General features: G+C 47.5%; 1 protein-coding gene across 6 annotated transcripts in view; it reads left to right on the top strand.

The window, feature by feature from the left end:
- The window catches only part of celf1 (cugbp, Elav-like family member 1), a 70,226-nt gene that overhangs the window by 4,598 nt on the left and 43,302 nt on the right, over positions 1 to 22,326 (top strand). For 4 of the 6 annotated variants that reach the window (XM_079290728.1, XM_079290730.1, XM_079290727.1 and 1 more), the window contains exon 2: positions 7,800 to 7,922. The exons of 1 other annotated variant lie outside the window; for it this stretch is intronic. In XM_079290728.1, coding sequence (XP_079146854.1) covers positions 7,819 to 7,922 — 104 coding nt within the window. In that variant the 5' untranslated portion in view covers positions 7,800 to 7,818. The remainder of the gene's footprint in view (positions 1 to 7,799; positions 7,923 to 22,326) is intronic. One more of the 6 variants, XM_079290726.1, reaches the window with a different exon arrangement.

The following is a 22,326-nucleotide window of genomic DNA, read 5'->3' as shown; positions in this document are numbered from 1 at the left end:
GGGGGATGAAGTTAGGGGTTAGTTGAAAGTGAATTCCTACACACACGCACACAATGACATGCATGTACAATGTACACAAACACACGTGTCTGTTTGCACTGAGTAAACATTGAATATTGCTAAATATCTGACCAGATCTGTATATATTTACCCTTCCAATGACGAGATGAGAATTCTCGACGACCGTTGCTTTGACGTCTCGGACCCATCCACTGACAAACTGATTATAAGCGTCGAGCCCTTTGTAGCACTCCAACTCGTCTTTTGTGTAAGGACTGGGGGTATTCACGAGATACGTGTAGATGTTGGCGTAGTTTACCGATGGAAGATAAGTAGGATCGGCACTGAAACGATCTGCACTCATCGTATAGGGATCCAAGTTACCAATAACCTTCAATTTTGCCAGGTAGCGAACCTTTGATGCACTATCCAGTGATTCAAAGTATGGTATTGCCGCCATGTAGGTTCTGTATGTACTCCAACATGGCGGACAGACCTCGTAACTAAGGAGATCGTGACGTAGGTGAGACCACTCTATTGTTTGAATCAGAGTAACTGCATTATTTAGGCCTGTTGAACGCCACAGACTGCAGCTGTATTTTGGGGAGAGTTGACTAGTCCTGGCACAAAGCCTGAAGCTACACCCTTAATAACAGGTTCCTATCATACATTTAGACATCTTTGTCAGAAATCTAAAATGTCATTAAAATCAGTGGCGGCTGGTGGAACATGTTCTAGGTAGGGCCATCTTATCAATTTCAGGAAACATCCCAGTATGATTTAATGCAAAAAAAATGAAAGTATCAAACACGCATTATTACTTGGCAGTTAAATATTTAACATTTATTCCAACACAAAAACAATCAGTAAATAACACTTATATAATATAATATAACATGTTTATTTATTGAGATGTCCTATGGACCTTGTTATAGGAGGTAAAGATCAGGAGAAGTAAACATGAAGTGTAATTATGAATACTGATGTTAAATTAAGCTATGATGAGTTTTCACTGTTAATTTAACATCTCTATTACATGTTGATGCCTCCATGACCAAGTTAAGCAGATGAGACTGAGGACAACTATGTAGAAGAAAAGTTGTTCACTTTGTCTAATATGTAGCTTGACAGAGTTCTCATGTGTGTCCTGGTGTTCTCATGTTTCCTTACCTCCTCATCCCTCACTCCCTACCCTGGTGTTCTCATGTTTCCTTACCTCCTCATCCCTCACTCCCTACCCTGGTGTTCTCATGTTTCCTTACCTCTTCATCCCTCACTCCCTACCCTGGTGTTCTCATGTTTCCTTACCTCCTCATCCCTCACTCCCTACCCTGGTGTTCTCATGTCTCCTTACCTCCTCATCCCTCACTCCCTACCCTGGTGTTCTCATGTCTCCTTACCTCCTCATCCCTCACTCCCTACCCTGGTGTTCTCATGTTTCCTTACCTTCTTATCCCTCACTCCCTACCCTGGTGTTCTCATGTTTCCTTACCTCCTCATCCCTCACTCCCTACCCTGGTGTTCTCATGTTTCCTTACCTCCTCATCCCTCACTCCCTACCCTGGTGTTCTCATGTTTCCTTACCTCCTCATCCCTCACTCCCTACCCTGGTGTTCTCATGTTTCCTTACCTCCTCATCCCTCACTCCCTACCCTGGTGTTCTCATGTTTCCTTACCTCCTTATCCCTCACTCCCTACCCTGGTGTTCTCATGTTTCCTTACCTCCTCATCCCTCACTCCCTACCCTGGTGTTCTCATGTTTCCTTACCTCCTCATCCCTCACTCCCTACCCTGGTGTTCTCATGTTTCCTTACCTCCTCATCCCTCACTCCCTACCCTGGTGTTCTCATGTTTCCTTACCTCCTCATCCCTCACTCCCTACCCTGGTGTTCTCATGTTTCCTTACCTCCTCATCCCTCACTCCCTACCCTGGTGTTCTCATGTTTCCTTACCTCCTCATCCCTCACTCCCTACCCTGGTGTTCTCATGTCTCCTTACCTCCTCATCTCTCACTCCCTACCCTGGTGTTCTCATATTTCCTTACCTCCTCACTCCCTACCCTGGTGTTCTCATGTTTCCTTACCTCCTCACTCCCTACCCTGGTGTTCTCATGTTTCCTTACCTCCTCACTCCCTACCCTGGTGTTCTCATGTTTCCTTACCTCCTCACTCCCTACCCTGGTGTTCTCATGTCTCCTTACCTCCTCATCCCTCACTCCCTACCCTGGTGTTCTCATGTCTCCTTACCTCCTCATCCCTCACTCCCTACCCTGGTGTTCTCATGTTTCCTTACCTCCTTATCCCTCACTCCCTACCCTGGTGTTCTCATGTTTCCTTACCTCCTCATCCCTCACTCCCTACCCTGGTGTTCTCATGTTTCCTTACCTCCTCATCCCTCACTCCCTACCCTCGTGTTCTCATGTTTCCTTACCTCCTCATCCCTCACTCCCTACCCTGGTGTTCTCATGTTTCCTTACCTCCTCATCCCTCACTCCCTACCCTGGTGTTCTCATGTTTCCTTACCTCCTCATCCCTCACTCCCTACCCTGGTGTTCTCATGTTTCCTTACCTCCTCATCCCTCACTCCCTACCCTGGTGTTCTCATGACTCCTTACCTCCTCATCCCTCACTCCCTACCCTGGTGTTCTCATGTTTCCTTACCTCCTCACTCCCTACCCTGGTGTTCTCATGTTTCCTTAACTCCCCACTCCCTACCCTGGTGTTCTCATGTTTCCTTACCTCCTCACTCCCTACCCTGGTGTTCTCATGTTTCCTTACCTCCTCACTCCCTACCCTGGTGTTCTCATGTTTCCTTACCTCCTCATCCCTCACTCCCTACCCTGGTGTTCTCATGTTTCCTTACCTCCTCATCCCTCACTCCCTACCCTGGTGTTCTCATGTTTCCTTACCTCCTCATCCCTCACTCCCTACCCTGGTGTTCTCATGTTTCCTTACCTCCTCATCCCTCACTCCCTACCCTGGTGTTCTCATGTCTCCTTACCTCCTCATCCCTCACTCCCTACCCTGGTGTTCTCATGTCTCCTTACCTCCTCATCCCTCACTCCCTACCCTGGTGTTCTCATGTTTCCTTACCTCCTTATCCCTCACTCCCTACCCTGGTGTTCTCATGTTTCCTTACCTCCTCATCCCTCACTCCCTACCCTGGTGTTCTCATGTTTCCTTACCTCCTCATCCCTCACTCCCTACCCTGGTGTTCTCATGTTTCCTTACCTCCTCATCCCTCACTCCCTACCCTGGTGTTCTCATGTTTCCTTACCTCCTCATCCCTCACTCCCTACCCTGGTGTTCTCATGTTTCCTTACCTCCTCATCCCTCACTCCCTACCCTGGTGTTCTCATGTTTCCTTACCTCCTCATCCCTCACTCCCTACCCTGGTGTTCTCATGTCTCCTTACCTCCTCATCCCTCACTCCCTACCCTGGTGTTCTCATGTTTCCTTACCTCCTCACTCCCTACCCTGGTGTTCTCATGTTTCCTTACCTCCTCACTCCCTACCCTGGTGTTCTCATGTTTCCTTACCTCCTCACTCCCTACCCTGGTGTTCTCATGTTTCCTTACCTCCTCACTCCCTACCCTGGTGTTCTCATGTTTCTTTACCTCCTCACTCCCTACCCTGGTGTTCTCATGTTTCCTTACCTCCTCACTCCCTACCCTGGTGTTCTCATGTTTCCTTACCCCCTCACTCCCTACCCTGGTGTTCTCATGTTTCCTTACCTCCTCACTCCCTACCCTGGTGTTCTCATGTTTCCTTACCTCCTCACTCCCTACCCTGGTGTTCTCATGTTTCCTTACCTCCTCACTCCCTACTCTGGTGTTCTCATGTTTCCTTACCTCCTCACTCCCTACCCTGGTGTTCTCATGTTTCCTTACCTCCTCACTCCCTACCCTGGTGTTCTCATGTTTCTTTACCTCCTCACTCCCTACCCTGGTGTTCTCATGTTTCCTTACCTCCTCACTCCCTACCCTGGTGTTCTCATGTTTCCTTACCTCCTCACTCCCTACCCTGGTGTTCTCATGTTTCCTTACCTCCTCACTCCCTACCCTAGTGTTCTCATGTTTCCTTACCTCCTCACTCCCTACCCTGGTGTTCTCATGTTTCCTTACCTCCTCACTCCCTACCCTGGTGTTCTCATGTTTCTTTACCTCCTCACTCCCTACCCTGGTGTTCTCATGTTTCCTTACCCCCTCATCCCTCACTCCCTACCCTGGTGTTCTCATGTTTCCTTACCCCCTCATCCCTCACTCCCTACCCTGGTGTTCTCATGTTTCCTTACCTCCTCACTCCCTACCCTGGTGTTCTCATGTTTCTTTACCTCCTCACTCCCTACCCTGGTGTTCTCATGTTTCCTTACCTCCTCACTCCCTACCCTGGTGTTCTCATGTTTCCTTACCCCCTCACTCCCTACCCTGGTGTTCTCATGTTTCCTTACCTCCTCACTCCCTACCCTGGTGTTCTCATGTTTCCTTACCTCCTCACTCCCTACCCTGGTGTTCTCATGTTTCCTTACCTCCTCACTCCCTACCCTGGTGTTCTTATGTTTCCTTACCTCCTCACTCCCTACCCTGGTGTTCTCATGTTTCCTTACCTCCTCACTCCCTACCCTGGTGTTCTCATGTTTCCTTACCTCCTCACTCCCTACCCTGGTGTTCTCATGTTTCCTTACCCCCTCATCCCTCACTCCCTACCCTGGTGTTCTCATGTTTCCTTACCTCCTCACTCCCTACCCTGGTGTTCTCATGTTTCCTTACCTCCTCACTCCCTACCCTGGTGTTCTCATGTTTCCTTACCTCCTCACTCCCTACCCTGGTGATCTCATGTTTCCTTACCTCCTCACTCCCTACCCTGGTGTTCTCATGTTTCCTTACCCTCTCACTCCCTACCCTGGTGTTCTCATGTTTCCTTACCCCCTCACTCCCTACCCTGGTGTTCTCATGTTTCCTTACCTCCTCACTCCCTACCCTGGTGTTATCATGTTTCCTTACCTCCTCATCCCTCACTCCCTAACTGTCCGTGCTGGATCTGTCCCCGTTGTTTTAAAAAGCTAAATAAGTTATTAGCATGACGTCATCCAGCTAGCTAACCTGTCTAGTGTACAGCTAGTACAGAAGCTTCATGTACTGTTTCCCTTTCCTGCGAGTCTGCTGTCTGATTGTGAGGTCAGGCTGATCTGATATCAGCTCTTTGGCTGCAGAATCTCCTCAAAGTTCTCCTCTGCTGGTGCTCGCCTGTAGAGACTTCTCCTGACGAGAACGTGCAGCTAGGGGGGCAGAATCGTTCTGGCCCCACTCTGAATCTATTTGAGTGCGCAGATTGACTAAATTGTATGTCACTCATTTATATCTCCAATCAGCAATTGGCTAAACTGCTTCATAGACCCGCCTCTTTTGGGCCAAAACGATTTGGCCCCCTCGCTGCGTGTTCTCGTGTAGACGTGCACACAGGCGGAGAGGACGAGTAGGAAAAGCATATATTTGCAGATATCATATTTTACACATATTACTGGGTACATTCCATAGTACAAAAACACAGATATTGACAATTTGTATAATTTATGATTCTTATAATTTTTTTTTTTTTAAATTTATTTTGTGTGGCTCAAGGTGGGGCCAGGCCCCATGGCCCTCTATTGGCCAGCCGCCACTGATTAAAATACATACCAGTGAGGTAAATGAAGAACACGGACATCATTGGGTATCAGTCCTTCAGCCTGTCGTCCTCCCTGCTTTGTCTCAGCAAGCAGCTAAGTTTACAAGAATTTGACCAATTTTCTAATACTAATGCAAACTAAGAGAAACAGTAAGACTACATACAGACAGCTTCTGTTTGAACGTGTTTGTAACACTTTGCTAGCGGGCTGTGCCTATGTAAAACATTGCTGCAGTAGAGGACGACGGAGCAGATGGAAAAATGGCCTTTCTATATTTCTATGTTTATTCTTGTTCAACAGGTGTATTGCTGAAGATAGCAGAATGAACAGGTGGGTAGAGCCAGAGGTGATTGTCCACTAGTTCACCCATCTCAGATGGCATTGTTCAGACATACAGAAGTGGTTACCAAATACATTTGTTTTGGTTGTATACCAGCCCGTCCCAGTAAAGTATATGTGGGAAACACTGGCTTATATCCATATATTTTCATGTTTTATACTGAGAAATAGCACCGCTAACAAAGTATTACTGACTCTATGACGATGCATTGGATTTCCTGTGCCTGAAACGTTTGTATCAGCAGAAACTTAAGACAGTTCTGATACATCTGAAAGCGCTCCGTTAACATTAAGATAGAGCTCATCTGGAAGTGTGAATAAGAACGTAACAGTGAAACTAATCTCCAAACCACAGAGCCTTTGAAGCTACAAAAGAATTTAGTGTTGAACATCTATCGACTTCAAGCTGAGCTTTCTCTCCAAAGACAGCCTATGGAAGCGAGACCATCATGGGTTGGCCCTGGTTGGCCTTCTTGGCCCTGTTGGCCCTGGTTGGCCCTGGTTGGCCCTGGTTGGCCCTGGTTGGCCCTGGTTAGCCCTGCTCCTAAGCAAGAAGACCACAGCCTGCTCCCAGTAGTGAAACCGCATGTCATCATGGCTTTGCTTGGCATGGAAAGACCCTTTAAGTTGAACTTCCATTGTGATATAGGCCCCTGTTAGGACCGGTTTTAAGAATAGACTGTAAGTTAGTAAGCCTAGTCTTAACTACGCCGATCTTAGCTATGTTGAATAGCCACGCAACTATGGCTATGGCCTAGCAGCGTGTGTTGCTAGGACACATCGTTAACAATCTAATCTGTAGCTAATCAGTTATCATTTGTGGTGACATTGTTATGGAGGATCAGATCAAAAGGAATGAATAGAGCTGTAACAGTTCAACTGGCCACAAGGACACCATGTAGTGGCTCTTCTGATCAGGCTGAACATCTCACTGTCCTGTTGTCCACTCAAACTCTACCTCCTCCAGTAAAGTGCAGGCTGGATCTGCTTCATCATCAACGTTCAAAGCGGCAGTCTGATAGGTGCTAGTCCACAAGCACCTTTGGATTGTAAAAGATACAAGCCCACTCAAATATCAAATCAAATTGTGCTTAATATTTGATCATCTCTGTTGATATTTTTCAATAATTCCATTACTGAAAAATATTGACACTCTATTTTAATATTAAGTTGACATGGCCTTCAGCTTTTATGTGTAACATGTCTGCAGTTAACGGCTCTCCATGGTGGCTAAACACTCTGCCTTCTCCAGCCAACTCACCCGCACCGCTTCACCAGCCGCGGCTTCTTAATAACCGTCAGCTTCAAGAGGTTTCACGGCAGTCACATGCAGAGAGAGTAACATAAAGTGACATTACAGCTGCTCCTGACTCGTTGAAAGATGTACACCCGTCTCAGCAGGCAGAAGCTGTAGAGCCCGGACCTACTTAGCTTTAGACCAGTTGTAAGCCTCGTTGGTTTAGCCAGACCCTGGTCTTTGTAGTTGTTCCTTGTCAGTCTTGGATGTCACTGCTAGTTCTCGGTTTTGACGGACAAGGTTACACGGTTTTGATGTGTCACTGTACGACAGGCTACAACATTTACATTGTAGTCCCAATTTGCTACATAGGAGAGAAAACCAAACACACCTGTATCATGGATGGAGGGTGGAGTTATGACACGCAACCACCCGTCTGGGTTCCACTTTAGCTGCATGTGTTGAGTGTTACATGTGTAAATATTTGTTGTGTATCCATTAGTAATTGTTTTGTGTGTGTCGTTGTGTTGTGTTTCCTGTGTCTGTGTGTCACTAGTAGTAGTGCAAGGCCCTGGATGGATAGCCTGGACCCTAAAACCCTGTATGTCTCTCCAGAGCAGACTGGACTGCCCACGCTACCGCTCTCTGCCTCGGAGGTCTCCAACTTGGCACTAGTGGGGTAAGAAGTTCTGATAGCAGTTTGGGGGACAGCGGGGGTTCTAGAGAATCTGTCAACACCAAGCGCCCACGGCTCACACCATGCAGCCACGTATCTCTCAAACATAGAGAACTAGGAACAAAAGCACGCCTTCCTAAAGTCCAGTGGGCTGAACCACAGCACGAGTCAACATGTATGTGACTTTAACTGTATTTATACATAATGAGGCAAAGTCACTTCCTGTTGGTAGCATGGTCCAACAACTTGCTCCATGTTTTTAAAACCCATCATGAGGTCCAAGACTCATCTGCTCTATTAAGAATTAGTTGCAGTGATTGTTATCGTGGAAACCACAATACCTGAACATCCCTGAAGCCTGGCCAGCCCGCACCATAGTTTGTGATGTGTTTTCAGCGTCACAGTAAGCACCTCTATTACACAACATGCTATTTTGTCCCAAGAATCTTTTGCACAGGCAATGTGACGACGCTCCAGTCGGCCTTTGGTGTGTCTCTGCCGTAATAGACTGTTGACTCCAGTGACTGACAGCTGCTGGCTAGCTAGAGTTTATGGAGGGCACTGTTGGTATTTCTCATACGTCTGTTATCACAGCAGTGTCGTCATATGACGTCTCCCACTACCATTCCTCGACTGCCAGTTTTAGGAATTCTGTAACACTATCTCTGGTATGCGATAAACACAGTTTTAGCTCGCCATCTCCAAGTTTCATCACATAGCGAGCGCTGTCATGGTGACATAGCTGTCAATACGACAGGAGGTCCACCCATGGATGTTGGATTTGGGTGAAATGTAGTAAACCTCATTTCTTTTTTGTAAATTGTGTTCATTCTCAAAAGCAGAGTACACAGTTATACATTGCACATGTCATTTTTCATTTTCTCCCCCCCCCCCCCCAACATTCCGGTAAACCTCATTTCTGTGAAGAGATTTGGTTCTCCACCTCTAGAAAGATGTTTGTGTTATTTCACAGACTTGTGTCTGGCATTAGAGATATGCTTCGCTCAGATGATTAAGTGCTGTCATAATGCAAAAATGAATCGTCAAATAGATTTAAAAACCATGTGCGGCAGTAAATGGAGATGTTGAGTCCAGTTAACGACTACCTGAAGGCAGGTTGGCAGCTTTATGCTCCACACATCACTGGAGTTTATCACATTTCATAGGTGTGGGTGTGTGTGTGTGCACTGTGGGGTGCACACAGACCAAAGCCCGGCTCACTTCTGTTTTTACACACACAAACCAGTGCAGCCTTTAGGACAACAGGGTAAACGCAGCCCCCCTCAGACCGGAACCTAATTGTTAGCCCCTGGAGTGGCTAGTCCGGGGATTAGCTACTGCCTGGTGAGTACTATTCACTCCCTCTGTCATTCCCTCTGCCCACTGGGCCTTATCACCATCAATCTGACACCATGTTTATCTGACGCTGCAGCCAGATCTGCTGGCCTAGGAGAAATGTTCACAAAGGCCGTGGATCATCAGCACTTTGATTGTGGGACCCCGAATGGCCATTACGTTCTCTGGCAGTGATCCCAGCAGCCCCCATGCAGCGGTTAGTCCCAGAACCTGGAAAGCCAACCTGAAGGCCTGTCTGTCTGTCATTTGTGCTCTTCTTCTATCTCAAGCAAAGGCGGTTCCTCAGCCAGATTGTGTGTGTTGTATTTGTGTTCCAGTGGACGGCGTCTCCATGTGTTTCTCTCTGTGTCGGCTGCCTTATACCCTTTACCAGGAACCGACCACCGAGTGTGTGTGATCTGGAGTTTACCGCCACGCTTTGATCACCGTGTCTATTAAGCTTCACTGTCGTGTGTGTTCGAAGAAGAAAGAAACCGATTCATCATGGCTTCTTTTAAGTTGGATTTTCTCCCCGAGATGATGGTGGACCATTGCTCTCTGAATTCTAGTCCTGTGTAAGTAACTCGCTTTGACCAGCTTTGTATTGCGATCTGTTCCCTACGGTTGTTCTGTGTCTCTGGCCTGGACTGGTCTGTGTGCAGGTCTTTATGTATATGAATTGTAATAACCATGAGCAGCTGTGTTGTGGTGAGTCAGGGGGATAATGGGCCTCCTGTAGGCCATCCACACAGCACTCTAGTGTACTAAGAGCAGTGGCGGTACCTTCCTATCTGCCTTTCTTTAAGGTATTGTTTGAGACAGAGAGAGTTCTGTGCTTAATAGGCTGCTAACAACCTCAAACTAACAATCAATGCCTCTCCCCCTTTAGTCACAAGAACTGAAGTATCACTATTTTTCTTTCATTAAACAGACTTTTGATAACATTTCCCCTGAAAGCTCAAATTGTCATCCCTGGCGTAATGTCACGGTGCATTCAAGGACTTTGATCTCAGTTGTTGTGATGTGTGGTTTTGACTGGTCCGCTGGCACAACTCACTGTTAGGCCTGTGTTTGAGTGTTTGTTGTAATTTCATTTGTTTTGAATATCTGTCCCTGTTGCTGAGGTTTGTGCTGATATGTCATAAGTACATTCAGAAGATGAGCTACGTCTTAAATGCATGAAATGTCCCATCACATTTACACTAGAGCCTCGTGGCTTTTTAAGGCAGATACTGTTATGGATGTTTGATCTGATGGTGATATACGTCAGCTGATATACACTGAGCAGGATCGGGGATTAACGGATTACAAGTAAAGGATAACTCTGTTACATTGCAGTTACAGAAGAAGAGGACGTAATCAGACTACAGAGTCATTTAGTACAACTATGGATAATAACAGGATTACAATTTTAAAATGCATTTAAAATAAGGAAGGATATATGATGCAGCTTCATGACACCAGTCAGCTCACACCGAAGATCAGCAGATCAGCGAGGCAGCTGTCAGTTGGAGGGGGACGGTGTAGTGTTTCATATGGAAAGCAGAAACAGCACGATGGAGTATGACAGAGGAGGATGGTTCACCTCATCATCATCATTCTGTCTGTTTGTAGGAAATGAGCTTCACATGTCTGCTCAAATGGAACACAGGAGAAATGTTTGTAGGGTTGTGCCTAAAAGTGCGAAGCTTCGAAGCTTTATTGATGATGTTGACATTTGAATCATTATTATTCATATCTGACAGGAACATTGCATGCTGAGACCATCCTCTACCTTCTCTTCCCCTCAGACAGCGAGTGTTCTCTGTAATTATCTCAGTCCAAAAGTCAGACGGATGTAATCATTCCCAAAATTTACAATACGTTTCAGTATAATGAAATATTCTGCCATATTTGTTGGCATTAAGCCTTTCAGTAAAATATTTTCACTGCAGTCAAAAAACACAAAGGGAGGCCAGCGCTGTATCAACAGGGCCGATGAGCAGCACTGTTAATACACAATAAATCACATCTGTATCAATCAATTGTCAAATCATAACATATTTCCCCCCATGCCTTTCGGTTGATGTCATCATAAGATATGACGACAGACAGAGCTTCATTCCAAGAACTCAATAGAAGTTTTGAATGTAATGAGATAAGATTGGCTCCAGCCCTAGACATGGTTCATTCAGGTCCACCTCTATGGTGCTGCTGCTCCACAAACACATGTGCTCAATGGTTTGAGACTTCGATGATGACATCATGTCCACAGCTTAAAGGCTGTGTTATTGCTTCCCCTTTCTTCTCCAACAGCATAGAAAATATGTAAAATCACAACAAGGTCTGGTATTGAAGTAGGAAGGAATTAGATGACATTACCTTCATACTGTGAAAGGTGGATTAGGTTTCTGATTACATTTTATTACATGTCATTGTATCAGATTACATTCTTGAATTAAATGTAAGCAACAACACACAAAACAAATATACACAAATAAGGTAGAGTACAATTAGTTTTTTAAAACCTGGATAAATAAGTATTATTGATAATAAGTATTATTGATGGGAAACTATGATGAATACTTCTGACAATGTAAGGTTGCCATGGATGATGCAGTAAACTGATCCAGAGCATGTACACACTCGTGTATGTGCACTTTCTTTGTAACTCTTTCTCTTCCACATGCAAAGGTGCAGACTTTACACTCAGGAACAGCTCTGCAGACATTGAGTAGATATTTTAAAGACGGATGGATCAGATTATGACGTTACAGCCAGACCTGGTACTATGTCTCCAGCGCTCGCCTGAGAGTCTGCAGGTCAGCTGTCCCTGTGTGTCTGTAAATGTAGACTACGCTGATGTTGGGAACTAAAGGAGCGTGTTTGGGTTATCAGCATTTAAGAAACTGAATTCTTGACATCAATAGAATTATTGATGTATGTAACAATTATTAATGATTATTAATATAAACGGGGCACCACCCTGCGAACAGGGACCAATAACCAAACGATAAAACTAAGTCTCATAATTAGTAGTCACTCATAATGTCAATAGTCTGCGTATGACTATACATTCAGTGACAGTGAAGGTTTTTAAGTTCGAGCACAGGCTACTACATACAGTCTTATCAAATACATATGCACAAGTAATCACAGACGACTGCTCCTGAAAGTATAACAGTTTATTAAATCAAAATAATAAATGATCAAATCAATTAATATTGCAACCAACAAACGTTATCATACAATTTTATATGCCTAAACTAAAGAATGAATAAAATGGATGAGAGTGTATGTCTGTGTGTGTGTGGGTCTGTGGGTCTGTGGGTGAAAAGGAGGGGGAGTCTTACAGCTTCAGCTAGAGACTACAAAGATGGCGGCGTCGAGTGACGCTGGCCAAAAGGGGAGGGGCCTTAAGAACTACAGCTAAAAACTACAAAGATGGCGGAGTCGAGTGACTCGGACAAAATGGCAGTTAGGCTGCTGTATGTAATCACGTGTGCCTGGGCAGCACGTGATGTGAGGCGCTCGTTTGAACGGGGTTTCTCCCGGGGCAGAGAGAAGAAAGAGAGAGCAAAGGTGGGGGTCATGAATCAAGCTTCTGCGTGCGGTCCGCGTTGTAGTGATAATGGGGGTCGCTGGCGTATCGTACACAACGTGCCGTTGTCGGTAGAACTGCCAGCAGTTATGTACGATAGCCGAGATTCCACACTTCACTCACAGAACTGATTTAAGAAGTGTTCGTGGCAAATTTGTCCTTTTTCTTCAGCAGAAAGGGGGGGGGGGTAGGCTGCTTGCAGCGCGGCTTTGCAGCGGGCGCTGTGCCGTCGTGGCGTGAGCTCGCTCTGGAGCGAAACGCAGACGATCCTCGCTGCAGGGAGGACAGTTTAACTTCGGTTGAGACGACGTGGTCTGTGCGTCTTACCGGTAATCATCGGTCAGGAGAGGAGCGAGGCTTCGTCGGGCTCCTCTGTGCCGGTTTGTGCACGGAAAGAAAAAGGAGCAAAAAGCAGTGAACGGATCGCTGAAGCAGATTCGTCTCGCGGGCTGAGTGGAGCCGTACTCAAAGTGGAACACTGTCGTTTCGTCCAGCAAAACGGCTCGTGACCTGACAGGGTTTGAGTAGGGGAGAAGGGCCGTTGCGTCCTCGTGGCCTCCGTCGTGCTGGAGGGGGGAGGAGAGGCCGATGTATCTTCATGCGTCCAGGACGAAGGTCCGGGTGAAGAGCGGTTGCGTGCTCCCTAACTCAACCGAGGTCGATTGGAAAAAGCGGAGAAGTGTGAAACTGCAGACAGTTTTGTAGAACAGGGGTTGAACCACAGGGGTCCTGGGTTCTCTTGGCCTTCGGCCAATGAGATTGCCGCGGTTACCATGGTTATTTGGGGGGGGGGGAATTCACACCTGAGTGTGAAATTCCTTTGCTCTCCTCAACTACAAATCAGGATGAAACCTTTGCTTGAAACAGTGAAGGCCTGATTCTCTTTGTCCACAGCACATGTTTAAGCCATATGTCCAGAGCCCAACATCCCCCCTTTGTTCTGAAGAGCGAGGTGTTGGCTTCGGTCTTTAGAGCAAACCAAGGGCTGGCATGTGCATCCATGTGGTGGGGAAACCTGAAGAGGTGAGACAGTCCAAGTGTTCCTGAGACCAAAAGCAGTGGTTAAAACAGGCAGTGTTCATTGTTCATAGAGTTCAAGGTTCATAGTGGTCAAGTTCATGGTGTTCAAGGTTCATAGTGGTCAAGTTCATGGTGTTCAAGTTCAGAGTTCATTGGCATCTGGGCAGATGACTAAGGTGGCATCTGGGCAGATGACTTTAACTACTTCTACCTACATCTACTATCATACACAATTCAAATCATAGGTGAGCAAAACATTATTCCCAAATAATTCAATCGCTGTTATGATGTTGTGATAATCTAGCATTGCGGCATAGTGTCAAAGAAAGTAACAACCCAAATAAAACAAAACACAAAAGAGAGAGAAGGAAAGAATAGAAAGACAAGAAGCAGGTGAGGGGCAAACAGTGGTTACTGGTTCAACTCCTAGACAGGACTGGAGTCTGTCGGCGGAGCAGTCGTAGGTTGGCTACGTGGTGTTACGAATAGGAGGGAATCCAGTTAGTCTGTCGCTTCTGGATCTATTGGTACATGATATGTGCGTCTATCTCTCTCTCTAATCGGTAGATTTAGAGCGAGTCCTGTGTCTAAGTTTTAGAATCTATCGATATTGGAGTTGCGTTTGCCCAGACTATAGGCCAGATGTACCTGTGAGGGTTGCATAACAGTAGTGGTAGCAGATTTACAGATTTCATTAGCACGGCTAGTGTGACTAGCTAGGCTGGTCTTTCGCTGCTCCAGCTGTTGACAGCTGAGCCTTCTCGGATGAGGTCCTGGATTAAATCTGACTGCTACGGCAGAGGTTATGTCTTCTCTGGTTACTTCTGGTAGAGTCTATAAAGCATGCAAAGGGTTCTCTATGAGAGTGGAGCATCAGTTTACAGTCACAATGGTTTGTCAGGTCATGCAACTGTTCTGGTTGAAGTTGGCTGTGTTAGCGGTTAGTGCATGTCTACAGGGTGAGTTGGAGCATGCAGTTAAACGTTAGTAGTCAATAGTAAGCTGCCATTCTGCCGGTTGGTTTCGGCACTGGCGAGATTAGAGTGTACTTCCTGTGAAGTGCATCTCTCTAAGTTTCTGTTGTCAGAGATCCCACCCCCCTCGCACTGTTCAAGTGGCGAGGGCGGATATCCCCACGTTACCGTCAGCACTCAGGGAAACGTCGCGAACAGTTTCACTCTGGAGTGTGTCATGGCGGGCTGGTGATATCTCCCTCCCCCCACCCTCCTAATTAGAGATGGAGACAGGTCCGGCGCACAGGTCAAGTTCAGTTACCTACGGCACTGGCGACTTGATAGGCCCGGGCGATGACTCGGCTGAAAGAAGGCGGTGGCTTCGTTGAACAAGCTGGAGGTGGCTCATGCTGACAGAGCAGGAGAACAAGGCTTAGTTGACGAAAGGTTTTACGAGCTAGGGTGCTCGAAAGGGCCTCTAAGGTTGTGGCACCCTAGAGGTGTATGCGAAAAGGTGGGGGAACACATGAGGCTCGTTTCTGACCCGGAGTCGGGTAGAGCAAGAGTGTTATGACCCCCCAGTAGGACTGAAGAATATGTATAGATTTATACATAACGGGCATTGCCTTTGCGAACAAGGTCGCCCAAGAAGGTTGAAGAACGAGGTGCGAGATGGGAGTGGTCGTTTCCGGAAGTGTGCTGACTTCTCTCCCCCCCCCCTACCACGTCGACTTGGCAGCAGGGGGAAAGGTCACTTGGCTTAGTCAGGTGGGCTGCGAGTCAGCGTTACCTGATGGGTTGCCCTTGAGGGCGTCTTTCACCCCCCTGGTTCCGTTGGTCTTTCGACCACCAGGGTCGTTTGTTCCTCGGGGCTGACCAGGGCTCGCTAGGCCAAGGCCTCTCGTCGTCTTCCGACGCTAGGTCGGAGTCGCTCGACTGTTGGATGCCTAAGACTATGGCGGTGTCTTCGTACCGATTTGTCGGCCGTCCGCGTGTCTTCCATGCAAGTTGCGCGTACTTCCTAATCTCTGGCATGGTGAGGTTACTCGTTCTGCAGTGTATAGTAACATCGTATCTCACGTTGTCGTGGAGATTGTGCAAGAATAGCGACTTGAAGGCATGGTCTTCTTCTAGACCTGGGGCGTTACGTCCTTGGAAGTACGCAGATCTCAAGCGCCTGAAGTAGTCTCTCGGAGACTCTAGCCTTTCCTGGGAAATGGCAAAGGCGCCGAGGGTGGCAGAAGCTGGGTCGGTGTACAGGGAGTACTCCTCCCTAAGGGCGTGACAAAGGGATGAATAGCAGTCGCGGATGCTCGGCTGGAGCGTTTCAATGAAAGCGTGGACGCTTCACGCAGTGGTTTTCCACACTAGCTTTAGCTTTTCGAGCGATGAGGGGCGCGATAGGTCGAGGAGGCAGCGATCGATCTCCCTAAGGTAGTCATCGATGCTCGAGTCGTGATTATCGGGATTGAAGCGCTCTACGTCTTTTGCCAGAGGCTCAATCTGTCGAGTACGCAGGCCTCCAAGGTTGATGGGGCCTGGGCCGTCCGAGTCGTCTGAGTCTCCATACTCGCGATGGTGGTAACGACTATCATCCTCCCTCCCTGAGGGGGATGGGGTCAGTTCTTGTTGTGCGCGTGAACCGCGTGGAGGATTGCGTTCGCCTGAGGTGGTTTTGAAGCCACCTGGGCCGTCTAGGACCTGGTGTTGGTCCTCTCTCCTCCTGGTTGGGGATGTCGCTTTCAAGAAATGCAAGGTGGTTCGGGTCTCGGGGAATGAGGGAGCCGAGACCAAGAAATGACTGGGCTGAAAGGCTCGGTAGGGGGTAGCAGTACCTACCGGGGTTGCTGGAACACCTTGAAGCGCTTTCAGTTTGTCATCACTCTCTGATGCTTTAGAGAGTTCTAGGTTGACCTCTCTGAGGTCACTGCGCAGGCTACTATTTTCTGACTGTAGGGCTCTACAGTCACGTGACAACTCCTGAACCTCTGTTCGGAGTGTCCAGATCTCGCGTTGCTGCTCGTCGCTCTGTGCCCGGGTTCGGGCAACTTGCAGCTGCATTTTCTGATGGTAGATGAGCAGTATTTCGCCGATTACGTTCTGAATCAGGCGCTCTCTGTTACCTGCTGGGTTATTTACATAAGCCACCAGCTGCTCTAATTGCTCGTCGCATAGGACAGCAGTGTATTTTGCAAAGTACTCTCTTTCCTTTGCTGTGAGTCCGAGGACATCAGCCACCGCATCTCGTAATGCGGTGTCTTCTGGAGCTACAGCTCCAGGAATGGGGGATTTCTCGTCACTCATTCTCTCTAATGAGTGCGACTCCCAATGGTTGTTAATTCCCTAGTGTTAGAACGGAAACTGTTAGTGTTTACGGTTCTCAGTGAAATGTCTAGTTCTGTAACTTACGTTTCTACTGTTAGATGTTAATTACTGTTAGTGTTACGGTTCATGCAGGCACACAGTGAAATGTCTAGCTCTGTGACTTACGTTTCTACTGTTGCTGCTCTGAGGTATCACTACTGCTTTGCAGCCAGAGGTGCGAAAATGCTAATGTGGTTTAGCACTTTGGGCCTGTGACAGCTGTGTGTAACTTCTTTGGAGGGATTTAAGAAAGCAAGCAAGGTATTACAAATAAACTATCAAATCTACTACACAGCTGGCTGTTAGTTTAAGAAATGAAACAAATAATTAAACCTGGAAACGAAATAAAATTTCGAGAAGGGAATTAAAGATTAAGATTAAAAATCAAAATCTAAAATCAAAAATTTAATTACAATAAGACAGGATTTTGAAGATCAAAGCCTACCTATTTTGGGAAATAAGTTTCAGGAATTTGGATCATTCAAAAGAAGAAAAAAAATAATTTTTCGAAAAAAAAATATTTTTTAGGAAAATTAATTATTCAAAAATAATTATGGATTAATGTGCATATATACTGTAACAAAACTTGAATAACGTAGCCGCACACGGGGCACCATTATGTTGGGAACTAAAGGAGCGTGTTTGGGTTATCAGCATTTAAGAAACTGAATTCTTGACATCAATAGAATTATTGATGTATGTAACAATTATTAATGATTATTAATATAAACGGGGCACCACCCTGCGAACAGGGACCAATAACCAAACGATAAAACTAAGTCTCATAATTAGTAGTCACTCATAATGTCAATAGTCTGCGTATGACTATACATTCAGTGACAGTGAAGGTTTTTAAGTTCGAGCACAGGCTACTACATACAGTCTTATCAAATACATATGCACAAGTAATCACAGACGACTGCTCCTGAAAGTATAACAGTTTATTAAATCAAAATAATAAATGATCAAATCAATTAATATTGCAACCAACAAACGTTATCATACAATTTTATATGCCTAAACTAAAGAATGAATAAAATGGATGAGAGTGTATGTCTGTGTGTGTGTGGGTCTGTGGGTCTGTGGGTGAAAAGGAGGGGGAGTCTTACAGCTTCAGCTAGAGACTACAAAGATGGCGGCGTCGAGTGACGCTGGCCAAAAGGGGAGGGGCCTTAAGAACTACAGCTAAAAACTACAAAGATGGCGGAGTCGAGTGACTCGGACAAAATGGCAGTTAGGCTGCTGTATGTAATCACGTGTGCCTGGGCAGCACGTGATGTGAGGCGCTCGTTTGAACGGGGTTTCTCCCGGGGCAGAGAGAAGAAAGAGAGAGCAAAGGTGGGGGTCATGAATCAAGCTTCTGCGTGCGGTCCGCGTTGTAGTGATAATGGGGGTCGCTGGCGTATCGTACACAACGTGCCGTTGTCGGTAGAACTGCCAGCAGTTATGTACGATAGCCGAGATTCCACACTTCACTCACAGAACTGATTTAAGAAGTGTTCGTGGCAAATTTGTCCTTTTTCTTCAGCAGAAAGGGGGGGGGGGGTAGGCTGCTTGCAGCGCGGCTTTGCAGCGGGCGCTGTGCCGTCGTGGCGTGAGCTCGCTCTGGAGCGAAACGCAGACGATCCTCGCTGCAGGGAGGACAGTTTAACTTCGGTTGAGACGACGTGGTCTGTGCGTCTTACCGGTAATCATCGGTCAGGAGAGGAGCGAGGCTTCGTCGGGCTCCTCTGTGCCGGTTTGTGCACGGAAAGAAAAAGGAGCAAAAAGCAGTGAACGGATCGCTGAAGCAGATTCGTCTCGCGGGCTGAGTGGAGCCGTACTCAAAGTGGAACACTGTCGTTTCGTCCAGCAAAACGGCTCGTGACCTGACAGGGTTTGAGTAGGGGAGAAGGGCCGTTGCGTCCTCGTGGCCTCCGTCGTGCTGGAGGGGGGAGGAGAGGCCGATGTATCTTCATGCGTCCAGGACGAAGGTCCGGGTGAAGAGCGGTTGCGTGCTCCCTAACTCAACCGAGGTCGATTGGAAAAAGCGGAGAAGTGTGAAACTGCAGACAGTTTTGTAGAACAGGGGTTGAACCACAGGGGTCCTGGGTTCTCTTGGCCTTCGGCCAATGAGATTGCCGCGGTTACCATGGTTATTTGGGGGGGGGGGAATTCACACCTGAGTGTGAAATTCCTTTGCTCTCCTCAACTACAAATCAGGATGAAACCTTTGCTTGAAACAGTGAAGGCCTGATTCTCTTTGTCCACAGCACATGTTTAAGCCATATGTCCAGAGCCCAACATCCCCCCTTTGTTCTGAAGAGCGAGGTGTTGGCTTCGGTCTTTAGAGCAAACCAAGGGCTGGCATGTGCATCCATGTGGTGGGGAAACCTGAAGAGGTGAGACAGTCCAAGTGTTCCTGAGACCAAAAGCAGTGGTTAAAACAGGCAGTGTTCATTGTTCATAGAGTTCAAGGTTCATAGTGGTCAAGTTCATGGTGTTCAAGGTTCATAGTGGTCAAGTTCATGGTGTTCAAGTTCAGAGTTCATTGGCATCTGGGCAGATGACTAAGGTGGCATCTGGGCAGATGACTTTAACTACTTCTACCTACATCTACTATCATACACAATTCAAATCATAGGTGAGCAAAACATTATTCCCAAATAATTCAATCGCTGTTATGATGTTGTGATAATCTAGCATTGCGGCATAGTGTCAAAGAAAGTAACAACCCAAATAAAACAAAACACAAAAGAGAGAGAAGGAAAGAATAGAAAGACAAGAAGCAGGTGAGGGGCAAACAGTGGTTACTGGTTCAACTCCTAGACAGGACTGGAGTCTGTCGGCGGAGCAGTCGTAGGTTGGCTACGTGGTGTTACGAATAGGAGGGAATCCAGTTAGTCTGTCGCTTCTGGATCTATTGGTACATGATATGTGCGTCTATCTCTCTCTCTAATCGGTAGATTTAGAGCGAGTCCTGTGTCTAAGTTTTAGAATCTATCGATATTGGAGTTGCGTTTGCCCAGACTATAGGCCAGATGTACCTGTGAGGGTTGCATAACAGTAGTGGTAGCAGATTTACAGATTTCATTAGCACGGCTAGTGTGACTAGCTAGGCTGGTCTTTCGCTGCTCCAGCTGTTGACAGCTGAGCCTTCTCGGATGAGGTCCTGGATTAAATCTGACTGCTACGGCAGAGGTTATGTCTTCTCTGGTTACTTCTGGTAGAGTCTATAAAGCATGCAAAGGGTTCTCTATGAGAGTGGAGCATCAGTTTACAGTCACAATGGTTTGTCAGGTCATGCAACTGTTCTGGTTGAAGTTGGCTGTGTTAGCGGTTAGTGCATGTCTACAGGGTGAGTTGGAGCATGCAGTTAAACGTTAGTAGTCAATAGTAAGCTGCCATTCTGCCGGTTGGTTTCGGCACTGGCGAGATTAGAGTGTACTTCCTGTGAAGTGCATCTCTCTAAGTTTCTGTTGTCAGAGATCCCACCCCCCTCGCACTGTTCAAGTGGCGAGGGCGGATATCCCCACGTTACCGTCAGCACTCAGGGAAACGTCGCGAACAGTTTCACTCTGGAGTGTGTCATGGCGGGCTGGTGATATCTCCCTCCCCCCACCCTCCTAATTAGAGATGGAGACAGGTCCGGCGCACAGGTCAAGTTCAGTTACCTACGGCACTGGCGACTTGATAGGCCCGGGCGATGACTCGGCTGAAAGAAGGCGGTGGCTTCGTTGAACAAGCTGGAGGTGGCTCATGCTGACAGAGCAGGAGAACAAGGCTTAGTTGACGAAAGGTTTTACGAGCTAGGGTGCTCGAAAGGGCCTCTAAGGTTGTGGCACCCTAGAGGTGTATGCGAAAAGGTGGGGGAACACATGAGGCTCGTTTCTGACCCGGAGTCGGGTAGAGCAAGAGTGTTATGACCCCCCAGTAGGACTGAAGAATATGTATAGATTTATACATAACGGGCATTGCCTTTGCGAACAAGGTCGCCCAAGAAGGTTGAAGAACGAGGTGCGAGATGGGAGTGGTCGTTTCCGGAAGTGTGCTGACTTCTCTCCCCCCCCCCTACCACGTCGACTTGGCAGCAGGGGGAAAGGTCACTTGGCTTAGTCAGGTGGGCTGCGAGTCAGCGTTACCTGATGGGTTGCCCTTGAGGGCGTCTTTCACCCCCCTGGTTCCGTTGGTCTTTCGACCACCAGGGTCGTTTGTTCCTCGGGGCTGACCAGGGCTCGCTAGGCCAAGGCCTCTCGTCGTCTTCCGACGCTAGGTCGGAGTCGCTCGACTGTTGGATGCCTAAGACTATGGCGGTGTCTTCGTACCGATTTGTCGGCCGTCCGCGTGTCTTCCATGCAAGTTGCGCGTACTTCCTAATCTCTGGCATGGTGAGGTTACTCGTTCTGCAGTGTATAGTAACATCGTATCTCACGTTGTCGTGGAGATTGTGCAAGAATAGCGACTTGAAGGCATGGTCTTCTTCTAGACCTGGGGCGTTACGTCCTTGGAAGTACGCAGATCTCAAGCGCCTGAAGTAGTCTCTCGGAGACTCTAGCCTTTCCTGGGAAATGGCAAAGGCGCCGAGGGTGGCAGAAGCTGGGTCGGTGTACAGGGAGTACTCCTCCCTAAGGGCGTGACAAAGGGATGAATAGCAGTCGCGGATGCTCGGCTGGAGCATTTCAATGAAAGCGTGGACGCTTCACGCAGTGGTTTTCCACACTAGCTTTAGCTTTTCGAGCGATGAGGGGCGCGATAGGTCGAGGAGGCAGCGATCGATCTCCCTAAGGTAGTCATCGATGCTCGAGTCGTGATTATCGGGATTGAAGCGCTCTACGTCTTTTGCCAGAGGCTCAATCTGTCGAGTACGCAGGCCTCCAAGGTTGATGGGGCCTGGGCCGTCCGAGTCGTCTGAGTCTCCATACTCGCGATGGTGGTAACGACTATCATCCTCCCTCCCTGAGGGGGATGGGGTCAGTTCTTGTTGTGCGCGTGAACCGCGTGGAGGATTGCGTTCGCCTGAGGTGGTTTTGAAGCCACCTGGGCCGTCTAGGACCTGGTGTTGGTCCTCTCTCCTCCTGGTTGGGGATGTCGCTTTCAAGAAATGCAAGGTGGTTCGGGTCTCGGGGAATGAGGGAGCCGAGACCAAGAAATGACTGGGCTGAAAGGCTCGGTAGGG

This window comes from Melanostigma gelatinosum, assembly GCF_949748355.1.
Source record: "Melanostigma gelatinosum genome assembly, chromosome: 2".
NCBI classification, from domain to species: domain Eukaryota; kingdom Metazoa; phylum Chordata; class Actinopteri; order Perciformes; family Zoarcidae; genus Melanostigma; species Melanostigma gelatinosum.
Note: the sequence above shows the minus strand (reverse complement) of the source record. Positions and strands in the feature narration are given on the sequence as shown.